This window comes from Lethenteron reissneri, chromosome 34, assembly GCF_015708825.2.
Source record: "Lethenteron reissneri isolate LAM-NWPU_2019-01 chromosome 34, ASM1570882v1, whole genome shotgun sequence".
Taxonomy (NCBI): domain Eukaryota; kingdom Metazoa; phylum Chordata; class Hyperoartia; order Petromyzontiformes; family Petromyzontidae; genus Lethenteron; species Lethenteron reissneri.
The window spans coordinates 8,589,367-8,601,920 of record NC_083812.1 but is presented as its reverse complement, the minus strand read 5'-3'; the positions used below and the strand labels follow the sequence as shown (position 1 = coordinate 8,601,920).

General features: G+C 42.8%; 1 protein-coding gene across 1 annotated transcript; it reads right to left on the bottom strand.

Moving 5' to 3' along the window:
- Window positions 1-1,404: 1,404 nt before the first annotated feature.
- On the bottom strand, window positions 1,405-11,811 carry LOC133350648 (carbohydrate sulfotransferase 3-like). Its single transcript, XM_061565246.1, has 5 exons — window positions 11,482-11,811; window positions 10,607-10,845; window positions 7,100-7,856; window positions 6,543-6,710; window positions 1,405-5,375 (listed from the first exon to the last, which is right to left on the bottom strand). Exons 2-5 carry the CDS (start codon window positions 10,690-10,692, stop codon window positions 4,968-4,970), a joined length of 1,419 nt encoding a protein of 472 aa, XP_061421230.1. The 5' UTR covers window positions 10,693-10,845; window positions 11,482-11,811; the 3' UTR covers window positions 1,405-4,967.
- Between the last annotated feature and the right edge of the window lie 743 nt (window positions 11,812-12,554).

Below are 12,554 nucleotides of genomic sequence, written 5' to 3'. Positions count from 1 at the left end.
CCCCACTCCTAAACGCTTCCTCCTTCTCCAACCTCAACCTTCTGAGCTTTGCTGAGAACCAGGGCTTGTTGTTGTTGAAGTTCACCCTGGTGCGGGTTCGGAATACAGCAGTCCTCACAGAAGCTGATGTACGACGTCACAGCCTCTGTGAGTTCATCCAGACTATTGGTAGCAGTCGTGAACATATCCCAGTCAGTACAGTCCAAGCACGCCCGCAATTCCTCTATAGCTTCACTAGTCCACTGTTTAAATGTCCTCACAGCAGGTTTACAGAGCTTTAGTTTCTGCCTGTATGCAGGAATTAGGTGGACCATGACATGGTCAGAGTGTCCCAGTGCTGCTCTGGGGGCGGCGTGGTAGGCTCTACTGACTGTAGTGTAACAGTGATCCAGAGTGTTCCCTTCTCTGGTAGGGCATTTAATGAATTGTCTGTATTTGGGGAGTTCGTGGCTGAGATTACCTTTGTTAAAGTCGCCAAGTACAATAACCATCGAATCTGGATTTGCTCGCTCCACACTTAGAATTTGGTCGGCGAGCATGCGTTGGGCCTCTTTAACCTGAGGTCCCGGCGGCAAATATACTCCGACCAAAATGAACGACGCGAACTCGCGAGGCGAGTAGAATGGTTTACAGTTTATAAAAAATGATTCAAGGAACGGAGAACAATGTTGCAGAATCACTGTGACATCTACAATGATACGTTTGTGAGTTCAACTCCTGGCTTTTGAGGAAAGTAAAATGCATAGACTCACCCCTGCCACCAGAATGTGGAATTACACCACTTGCTGAGGTCTGTAAACAAGATGTGATGTATAGCCCTGTGTTTGTTTGAATTGGGAGGATCTTGACATCTTAGTTTGTAATTTAGTATTCTAAGGACCTGTCTAAACATGCCATTATTGTGATTGGGCTTGCAACTCTGTACCTTTCTTCACTTCGTGCACACACACGTTCTGCAGTCCATCACTCTGGCTGTCTCAAGCTCACAGTTTTTCAGATTTGTGTACATCGTTATTTCCCTATTTCCAGGAGTATTAACGGGCAGAATACAAATGGTCAGATTACGTACTTCATGGCTGGACAAAATGCCAATATTTATTTTGCACCCGTGCCTCAAGTTCGTGTTGAAGTCATATCCCATGTCAGATTTCAAATGAAGTAACAGGTGACATTACAGCTACTACTTCACTATGCGCATGGAATTAACATTTTCAACATCTCAAAGCAGTCTTTTCAAATGCAGGGCTATTCCTAGTCAGTATTACAGCCCACAGAACTACGCCAAAAAAAATAACAACTACGTACTGTAGCATTCTGGGTAATTAAATAATTAAATATACTACTATTTTGTATGTACACATCAAATATTTTATAGTACATACATCTCTTGGCCTTTCAGCACTTGTTAAGCAAACTTTGGACCGGTTTCCACATTTTTGGTCTCACCTGGAGTATGGGGGTGTATGTGAAATTACACTTTGTATTTGAATTTATATAGAAGCTAAATGTGACCGCATCTCACGATTCTGAAGAGAAACGGTGGGTATATATTTACACTGTAGTGTAAACCATTTTCTTTAGATGTTAACATTCTCACACCATGCAATGCAATGTCATGTTTAACCATCCCCTTATTTTATTGGGAACTTGTCACAATTACATCGTCTGTTGCTTTCAATCGAGTTGATTCTGCACAAACCACTGTGTTACTTATCCTGCTCCCAGAACTGTCAACCACTGAACAAAAACCAATGAAATGAACTCAACACCGTGAATTAAGTAATCAAGACAAACTGCACCCACAAGCTAGGGAACATTATCGTAGACTTGCAATCTTTCTATGCAAGAACTTGCATTTGCATCGATGCCCGAATCATAAGTTATGACAGAAATTAACTTCCCTTCTGCGATGCACATCCAAACATTAAAATATATATCTTGTGCTGCTATGTCGTAAAATAGATTAAACATCCTTACTGGTTGTGTGTTATGGGTGATTATTCAGACATTGTTAGCTTTTGTAAAACTGGATAAACTGTGTGGAATACATATACCGTATATTGCTCCATGTACACAGCATTTAATACAAGTGTCTTAATCACAACACGAAACAGACCAATGCACGTTCGTATTGTTACAAAGTCATTGTTGTATAAAGATGTACAGTGTAACTTCACGCATCTGACCATAACATTATCCGCCCGCATCTCAGTGCCCAGCGAGTCACGTACGTGACGTTGCACCGTAAATGCATACGCACACATGGCGTGTGTACACACGCACATAATTGCACACACACAAACACACAGGGGCGCACACATGAAACCGAAGCTACCAACCAATGTAACTCACGTGTCGGTGGACCAGTCATTTCTGTCCAGCAAAGTGCTTGATCCAATGCATTTCCGATTAATTGCAAGCAGACTAAGCATCCCACAAGGTGAAAACGTCCCATCCCCTATACCAGGGGTCGGCAACCAAAATAACAAGAAGAGCCATTTCTTTCCAATTCGGTACAAAATTCAGTATTTCAAGAGCCGCAATGCATCTGAGTACATACTGTACATACGTACATATCGTCAAGAAGCAGCCCGTAAAGAGCCGCATGCGGCTCCGGAGCCGTAGGTTGCCGACCCCTGCCCTATACGATCCAGGCAACGCTACTTTTATCTGTATGTTGCTGTACTTTGTAAGAAACATGTCACTTTTTATCCCCATTAATTTTGTAAAAAGTAGACAATTTTGTAACCATAATTATCATTCATTGGATATTCATATTCCTTTTTTTAATCCACACACAGCAGATATAAAACATTTCTTAAGTACATTTGCAGCGGTGCAGCAATGACATTCAATGCGCGTGTACATAATGGAATGAAAAGTTATCACATCGATCTTAATTTGTTGTTGTCATCCTTTACCTTTGTCAACTGCGGGTAATTATCAAATATCTCCATCATTTACACTCGGGCACGCTAGCACTCACTACTGGTAACATGGAAACAAAAGTAATTCTGTTGGAATCGCGTCTAAATGATGGTGCAAATTAACTCTTCCCAAGCTACCAAGCTGTGTCAACATGCATTTGAGTGTGAACTTGCGTCTGCGAAGGCAAGCAATGTCTCAATATGTAAATACAGTTGTGTCCAGCAAAAACAATGACATACACGACGTAAATAAATAATTATTACTACACATTCTCTCGGGTTTCTTGGACAAATATGACAACCACACGAACATATACAATGTTACAATATCACCTCTTTGCGAGGAAAATGCAATCCAAAATGTAATAATGTGCTGCAACTGTGAAAATACCAGAGATAGTCAAAGTACATCGATATGGGGTGATTGTGAAGATTGTGCCAAACAAGCAAACATCAGTCACCCCGTGACTTAATTTGTCTTTCTGTCTTTGATGGCAGGTCATTTTATGCATTTCATGTTTGCATACTAAGCATGGATTTCCTAACCCATTAGCTTCCTAGTTATAGTTTTACACAATGACACTGGTTATTTTTGTCTACACACCAGAATAGCAGAGTCCAAAATGCAAATAAATTGGTCTCAGTGTGGGACTGATGTTGTATGATAACAGGTTTCCCCCCATTTTTCTGGCAGACGCTAAAACACCAAACTGAAACCTTTTACAAGGAATCATGTCTGCATTAACCACAATTCTTGTGGTCACAATTCAAACAAAAACATGGTGTTTTAGTGTCTTTTGTTTTGTTGCCAGAAAAAATGGGAAAAACGTTATCATATTTTGGTACTGGCAAAGGAGGTCCCATGATACTGATGTGGTAATTAATGTCATTATTGTCTTTTTCCAAGAATCTATTACAAATGTGCTTTTTCATGAGACGAATAACCCATTCTGAAATCTCGAAGAGCATTGCATCCTCTTATGTTCGAGAATGGTCCATAGAAGGAGATGTTGCAGAACTGACCTATTTTCTACAGTATAGGGGCAGCACTTTCCCACCTGCCCAGCTACAGAGATAAATGTGCATCCCATGCTGTTCAAACCAATATCCTCGATTCTTAGAGCAGCAATTTAGCCAAATTAAATGCAAAACGTGGTCAGTTGTAACTGCGGTGAGACTGTCAGCCAACTGCACTCGAAAACCACATCCATTCACGGCAAGCTTTGCTTAGATTCAAACCTACAAAGTGGTGGCAGATACGAGGTTGGAGTGCTGAGCCATTTTGCCACCATGGGACCCATGTAGCTTAATGATAATATAACAAATTAATGTCTTAGTGATAATGGAAGTCAGGTTTTCAGTGTCAAACAACATGTAGTTTTCATTAATTTACTCGAGTATTGAATTGTTGATTCTATGTTTGGTATAAATCTAAAAACTCACAATTTTGTGATTTTCATTAGATATATTTAAATATATTTTTTGACATATGCACGTTTTCACACGTAAGAAACCTTGATTTCAACCTCTCATTCATAAACCGCTAACAGGTAAACACTATGCATCATAGCAGATGGTAGATGTGAATTAAATATCCACATGGATCCCTTCAGCTCATTTCAAAACAGAATATATGTGTGCCAGGGTGGGTCCTATGTACAATCTCACATGACTAATCAAGGTTAGCCAGGTCCAAAGTTATAGTGCTGAAGCCAGGAAATAAATTCAGGCTTCCAAAAAGTGCTACTTCGGCCCATACTTCTATCGGGCTGGCGTGTAAAAGCCAAACCTAGATGGAGATTATTTGGCTGTGATCTTATATCATGGTGGGTCAGATCTCAGCCCATAAAATGGTAATCAATGAGGAGGGTGTCCAGCCATATGGCCATAGGTCCTTAGAGAAGAGTGTCTTTTTCCACTGTGTGAATTATGGTAATGTCCAACCATGGCTGCGGTCATCTCCGACAACTTCAGACATTACCAAACGGGTGGCAGGCATTCTGCAGCAGCAGCAACAGCGGCAGCGGTTGCCACTCTGCTCTAGGTTGGCACGCCAAGGATGTGCTCCTCCACGAGGCTGACGTTCATGTTGGCGAGATCCAGGGCGCTTGTGGCCAGGCGGTAGCCAAACATTCTCAACGTCGGGGCGCACACCTCCTGCACGGCCTGCACGAATGCAAACGGGATGGAGAGGCGCCAGCGCTCCGCCTGCTTCGCCGAGTTGCGCGCGGTCGAGAAGACGTCACCGATGTCCAGCACCCTCTTCACGGCCACCATGGGCTCGGTGGCGCGCGTGTTCCTCTCGATCCAGCGCACCACGGAGGCATCCATGTCGACGCCGGCGAAGCGGTACATCTCCTGCGCCTTGGCGAGCGGCTCCCGCGACACGTCCTCATAGCGCGCGAGCATGTAGCGCCCGCGCAGCCACTGCCCGCCGCTCCACCCCATCTGGCGGCGAGATCACAGGGTCGGCGCGAGGTTTTCGGCATGCGACCGCGTTGAGACACGCTGCTGCTGATGGAAGGCGTTCGCTCTCAAGAGAATGTGAATGAGTGCGGGCATCTCCCCGTGCCAGCAGTATAAATGGGGTACGTCGAAATCGATTGGAAGGACGTGTGTGGTGGGGTAAAGTGTGGGTGCTCTTACTTACTATCAAATGACTGGCCGGCATGGAAGATTAGGCCAAATACCCTCGACAAGTGCTGTCTAGTGGAAGAATCTTTATATGCCAACAGTGGTATGAGCGAGTAATTGCAGGGCTGTTTTAACTCTTCGCCATCTATTTCTCTGCGCTACGGGTGGAGAGAGGGCATATAGCGATGTTGTCCCTCCCCCAACAGTGTTAGTGTTTGGAGTCATTCAAGAAACAATTAATTTCGTCTCATTTGTAGTGTTTAGTATTTGTCTCATCGTAGTTTCATAGTTACATATTGTCGATAAAATAATGTGGCATAAAATAAATATTTTTAACGTTGAGAATACAGTACCGAATATGTATTTTATACTGTGAATATACGTATTAAAGAAGCAGTGTTCAACAGGATCATTTGGTTTCAGTTGAATGCGGCAGTGTCCAGATAATGTTCAGCTCAGAGGATGGGTGAAATTAATCTTCCTTTATATCTTCGGGCAAATAAGCTCACAGCTTGATTCCGTATCATTTGACGTGTCGAGAACACATGTCGTGCAAATATAACGTGGGTTCAGAAAGGAAGACATCACGAAATTATCTGTGCATGCTGTACAGGAATGGGAACAACAATAGCCAGCAGTAGTGAAGGGGGCGGTCAAAGAGGCATTTTCGCGTATTGTTAAGAAGAGACTCGGGCGATTATTACATTGCAGAATTGTGGGAGAAGGTGATGGCTTGGTGAGGCCTTCATCCAGCAGTGGTCTGAACATGGTTGATGTGGATGATGGTAATGTAAGAGGCTTGCAATAAAGTAATAGAGATTAATCACACACCGCAATATTTGCAGGAATATTACTCGTGAAAATTGTCATTCAGTAAGGTAAACGGCCAGGGAGAGAGTGTTCTAGTTTTGGGGAGCAGCAAAGGAAGAAGTGATCTCCCCACGTGAATGATCCAGGAGAGACGAGGTGAAGCCAGCCAACCTCTGCTGTGATTTTCATGTTGTCGCAGGTGTTCTTGATGCGGCTGATGTCCAGGTCGTCTGGCTTGGCCCCGGTCAGCTTCCACTTCTCCCAGGCCTCATACTGCCCTGGCATGGCCACCATGCGAGAGGCCAGCACGGCCCGTGGATCTCTCACCAGCTGGATTATCTGAGAAATTCATGGCAAAGTGCATCTCCACGTCAGTGTCTTATAGTCGAGTAGCAAACAGCATGACATTGTGAACGTGTAGAATTATAGAGAGTGGTGAAAATTAAGTGTTTATTTAGCGAGAGCCGGTTTTGTCCACAGGACAATTGTGAATTTGCCACAAAGTGCTTCTCATTTTATTGATCCCAAAGTGGGCTCCCCGCCTCCACTCCCAAGTCAGGTTTAAAGCGACAAAGTTCATAGTATAAAATCCACCTGATCACATAACGCAGATTTGCATTCGTGGGGTGGTTAAATGCCTTGGCAGTTGTGGCACAGCGCCGGCCTTCCAATGGGCATGAGTCTGCCAGTAGGGGGGGGGGGGGGGGGGGGCGATGTGCTGCACTTGCCTTGACGTCAAGCCGCGGGTCATCGACGACTGCCCTCAGCGTGGGCAGGTTTCGGATGCGCACCGTCTTGATGGCCACGTGCTCCCTGAGCAGGCAGGCTTGCGCCGCCAGCGTCAGGTTTAGAGCCTCGCAGCGGCGCATGCGGCACGGGAAGCGTTCGCGCGTACTCCCCGTGCTGCTGCTGCTGCTGGCCCTGCCACCGACTCCGCCGCCGCACGCCGGCTCCTCGCACAGCGCCTGGCTGGAGCCGCGGCGGAAGAGCGCGCCCGTCACGTGCTCCTGCGGCGGGGGCTCCAGGAAGCCCTCGAGCGACGGGACGTCGCACAGCAGTAGCTGCCGCAGGACGTCGCGGTACACGATGGACAGGGCGGTGGCGCTGGCCGTGTAGGGCCCCGCCAGCTTGACGGTGCGCTCCACGTGCCAGAACGGCTCGAATAGGTAGAACATCCCCTTGTGTTGGTTGAAGAACTCGCCAATGAAGGAGGAGCCCGTCCTCGTGGTGGTGAGCAGCACGATGTGCTTCCTGCTGGGCTTCGGCGGAACGGACGACACGTTGGTCTGATGCGGCGCGAGGCGGCGTGCCGCCCTGACCGTGCCGTTTCTGTCGGCTCGAGGTCTCGGTGAGCTTGCGTCGTTGGTCATCGATACAGCAGCGGTGGACAAAGATGAGTTTTGAGACGTCATACTCCTGGAATTCGGCTCATTGTATGAAAACACTTTACCACTGATGGAATTTTCAGATAACTTTTCCGTGACCCTGCACAAAAACAGAAATGGTAAAGCGGTGTTATTAGAAAATGTTACGAAGAGAATTATGAGCATGATGTTAAAGTTTTCATGTTCCCTTCAGTATAATGCTTCATGAAGTATGAATGGTGCAATTTGGACGGAAATTGCTCAAAAAAGGAAAAGCCAGTTGAAACTGTCAAGCTGAATTGTTAAAAATGTCACGCAGACTTTGATAAGTATAGGTCAGCAATGTTTCATACATTACATATCACAATAAAAATCACAAGGTAAGACATGCACAGTATAAAAGGCATCCGTACGTCAATGATGAAAATAGTTTATTTTATGACCTATACATTCCATAAAGGATTTAGCAAAAGCAGAATGGTAAAAAAATAATTAGTATGTTTAAAAAATGTAAGCAATTAAAACGTGTACTTTGGCCATTTTCATTTCAATAAAAAAATGCAATGAATGGCAGTGTGTTATAATCAAAATTTAACCATCTGTCAGAAACATGCACTTGTAGATTACTCTATTCTTATTTACAAGGTAATTAAGTACAATTGAAGTCATGGGGCTCAAACGTTTCACAATAAAATACAATACAATTTAGATTTGCCTCACGTAGAAATTCAAAACTGAATCTCAAGATGCTGTACAAAACAGTGGGACGTGGGAATTCTGGAAAATTAGACATCGTTTATTTATGAATAGAAAGACATTGGGAGATAGAGGAGAAGTGACTGATTCTGAGCTCGGATTTGAATAGGGGCAAGGGAGCCGGTAACATCGATGGCTGGGGAAAGTGATTTCTCGACGGTGGTGGGAGCATTGGAGAAGAAGTGAGAAAGAGATCCTCAAGAATATTTAATTGAATCAGATTGAGCCTGAATATTTACAATGGAGGTTTTTTTTATGGGATTTTGGTTTAACACGAAGGCTTTCGCGACCGATATTATTCATAATCAACGTTTTTGGGTTTATATCGCGTTATTTTTTATGGGATTGTTTAAATAGATTGCTCCATTTTGAGAATTATAATCAGCATGGACTGTGCATGCAATCAGGCAAATGATGCTTGCTCTGCTGTGAAGTGGTGTTCACTCGAGGAAGATTTCTCCCAATTTGAAGAGAGAAATGCTCTGACCTGGTCATCACATTCCTGTATATAATGCTTCTCAATTGGACGTAGAGCTCATCGTAGATCGAGTGTAACTAACATCTTCCACTAGGTATAGCTGTTATTTTAAATTTTCCTGCCTTGCCCCTCCATGACCTTGTTATTTTGTTGAGCAAACTTGTTGTAAAATACTTTTGTTTTGCTCTTGCTTATATCTTGAATGCACCCTTCAGCCGTCTTTGTTTCTTGATAGATTCATGTATCCAGCACGTGGAATTAAAATGCCAAAAACCCTCACTGGTACATATGACATTCTTATATTTAAATCAAAGTTAAAACGTACAATGACGAATTGTGTTGATGCAGTAATTTAGCTGTGACGGTCCCACCTGATGACGGAGACTTGTGTTGCCTCCGAAACGTCGTGATTTATTATTTTATTTTATTTCCATTATTACTTTTATTAACTTTTAATTTTATTTTTTTACCTACGTGACTTTACCGAAAAAACCTAACGGTATATTTGTGTTATAACGTTCATGCAAGGGGTCTAATGTCTATATCGGGCTCCTGAGCCAGCATAAAAAAAAAACATTTCAAATATTGAGGTGTGCATTCGATTCAGTTGTAGCTACCTCTGAGGGTATGACAAATGGATTGAGCTAAAAGGAGCATGTTCTACAACGTAGATCACGTAATTTGATTTATTGAGTCGTTTGAAGAAAACATTATGAATTGAGAGTGTTGTTGTTGTTTTGGACGACAGGTTATTTTGGGACTTTGGGGATTATAGTAACACCACAAGAGCCGGACACTTTGTGGCAATATTCTTATAAAATTACGTTTGAAAATATGCCTGTGATTACCAATCTAACCCACCATAGAGGCCACGTGCTTTCGTCGCAAATTATCATCATGTGGCTCAGTTGGACTAATCTGCTAAAAGCAAAAAAATGTTAAAATGAATAAAAATGCGTGTAATTAATTTGGAATTGAGAGTTTGCCGTAATTGGATAGAATGTACTGTAGTTTTACGGCATTACAGATAAACAAAAAATTTCCCATTTACGATGTTCTGAGGTAAAGGACAACACGTACATTACCACATTCACTGGATTATAAGACACTCGGGAAAGTAAGGCACACCCCGAACTTGTGTCTGATGTTAATACAATTATACAAGTCTGGTCACACGCACACACCTACCACATTATAAGATGCCCCCCCCCCCCCAAAATGTTACATACAATACCGCATAGGGAAATACGTGCAGAACAGGGTAATTGGCCTTTATTGCAAGAGCACCATTGGTTCTTTGACAACCGCATGCACACAGAGAAACTAGCTTTAGCATTCCTTCTGAGCGATGGCTTGCTCGAAAACGGCATGGTGATCTGTTGGTTCGAGCTCAAGCCTTGAAGTCAAGATTGCTTTTCCAAACTGGTGGTCCTTGCACTCAAAGACAACGGCAAGTGTGTTAGCTCCCAACTGACATGGCCTTCAGCCAAAAAAACAAAGCAAACACTTAAAATATATATCTATTGTTGTGTTTCGGGGTGCTTGGTAGAGCCATCAATCTTCCCAAAGTGAGAAGTGAAATTCACCCCTGCAGCATTGTGAGAAGAGGCATTCTGATGCAGCACACATTCACTCACCTTGAAATGACATGGTTTTCCTTTTCTATGATGACCAGGACGGCAATGAGCAGAAGAACGATGAAGTGCTTAATTCTGGTTCTCATTCTTCGTCTTGTTCGTCATTCACCAAGCCATCAGACATGTGCCCAAGGAGCTATGCTCTTGAAGGCATTTCGATTCAATGATGTAGATCCCAGCAAAATAATGTTAACAGCAGCTACGGGAAAATGTGCTTCAAGACCAAGAGATAATATGGGCTGGGGAGAGTGATATATAGAGACCAGAAAAAAACACTCTTAAAATTAAACATTAAGTTGACATTACATTCAAAACTGACATATGGCATTTTCTATGCAGTGGCTATCAGCAGAGCGGATATGTTATGTTATAATTAGTGCGGAACTCAAGAGCTTTATCAATTTATATTATGAAAAGCAGCACAAAAAATACTGAAATTTAATGTATGAAAATTATTTGATTGTGTTGGTGTGTACTACAGTGCATATTACAAATAACACTGCATCTCATTGGTGTGTACAACAGTGCATTTGGCAGTTCACTTCACACACACTTTACTTGGCCTTACTCGTGCAATATAGCTGAAACACATTCAACTGTAATCTGGTCATGATAAATACGTGAATGTTAACATTGAGCCAGAAATGAAAAGCACCAGTTTGTATAACAACACTATCTTAGCCAAGTGTACCATTCCAAGCACAGATATCCAATTATTACACAGAGAAATAAAAAATGATATATTAAAATCAATGTTGGAACATGCAAATGTCGCTTAAGGCCCTTACATGGAATAGAACAAATAAATGACTGAATTTGTACAAAGAATGCGGTTTTTCACACATCTCTTGCTTAAATACAGGGAGTTGACTTACTTGTGAGCCCTGCTTGTGTCACTGTCGCAACACAATGATTAGGTTGCACTTTGTGTCCTGTATAAGGTAGCCCACCCACTGGAACCATCCGTCAGCTTATGATCTGATTAAAAGAGGAAAATAAAAAAAACACACAAGCTGAGCTTGGACTAAACGACTGGGATTTGCGTACACAAACTCACACACAATCATACCCCAATAACGGGAACAATTACAGTACAGTTCTGGATGTGGGGTGGCAACAACCCTCATTCGGCCAGCTGGACTTTGTATGATTTCTGAGAAAGGCTAGCTTGCATGGTCCCAATGTCCACCCACAATGTTTTGTAACGGAATGTTTAAACTATTCAAGGAAACACACTTGTTTAATTTTTAAACGTAGAAATCCATGACAATGTCAAAGCTTTCTAGCATTGCATTTAACGTCTCAAAATCCACTCACTGCCCATGATATATACTACTGCAGATGTGGACACATTTTTTTTTATAATTATAAGGCAAAATACGAACAAATTATGGGACTGTTCTTGGTATGCATCATGTCATAGAGCTAACCCAAATCTTCATACACACTTTAAAACAAGTCAGTTTCACTTCAACATTAGGTAATCATGCATAGATCTACATTTTAAAACAATGCACACACGTCTCCTTGGAACTTTTGCGGTTGGAGATCTGCTCAAAGTCACGGCCAAATATAGAGAGAATCTATGCTCGACAACCACGAAGCAATAATGCTGCCCTTGCTGACCCTCCCATGTTCAGCGCTTTGTCCCATATATCAGTGCGATCTGAACAGTGTTGCACATTGAATACAAACAGCAATGCAAATATAGTAATAACTTGCTACTGCACCTTGATTTTGGTGTGGTCATCTCCCGTGGTCAAATTCCATCCACTGCCAAGATATCGTATGTCACAAGCTGAGTGTGTGTGTGCCCCATTGTCACACACTAGAGTATCTGTAACTCGCCCATTAAGTTTGATGCAAGCATTTAAAGGCATGCGGTTTTATGTATCTGGCAAGATAAGTGAACATGTACTCCCGTGATGTGTGGTTCTTTAATTAATAT

Excerpts from the sequence above, each read along its gene's own strand:
- LOC133350648 (XM_061565246.1), bottom strand. The coding sequence starts at position 10,692 with ATGAGAACCAGAATTAAGCACTTCATCGTTCTTCTGCTCATTGCCGTC. Across the intron at positions 6,711-7,099 it reads ACCCGCGGCTTGACGTCAAG|ATAATCCAGCTGGTGAGAGA; the intron begins GCAAGTGCAGCA and ends TGAATTTCTCAG. Across the intron at positions 5,376-6,542 it reads ACATGAAAATCACAGCAGAG|ATGGGGTGGAGCGGCGGGCA; the intron begins GTTGGCTGGCTT and ends TCTCGCCGCCAG.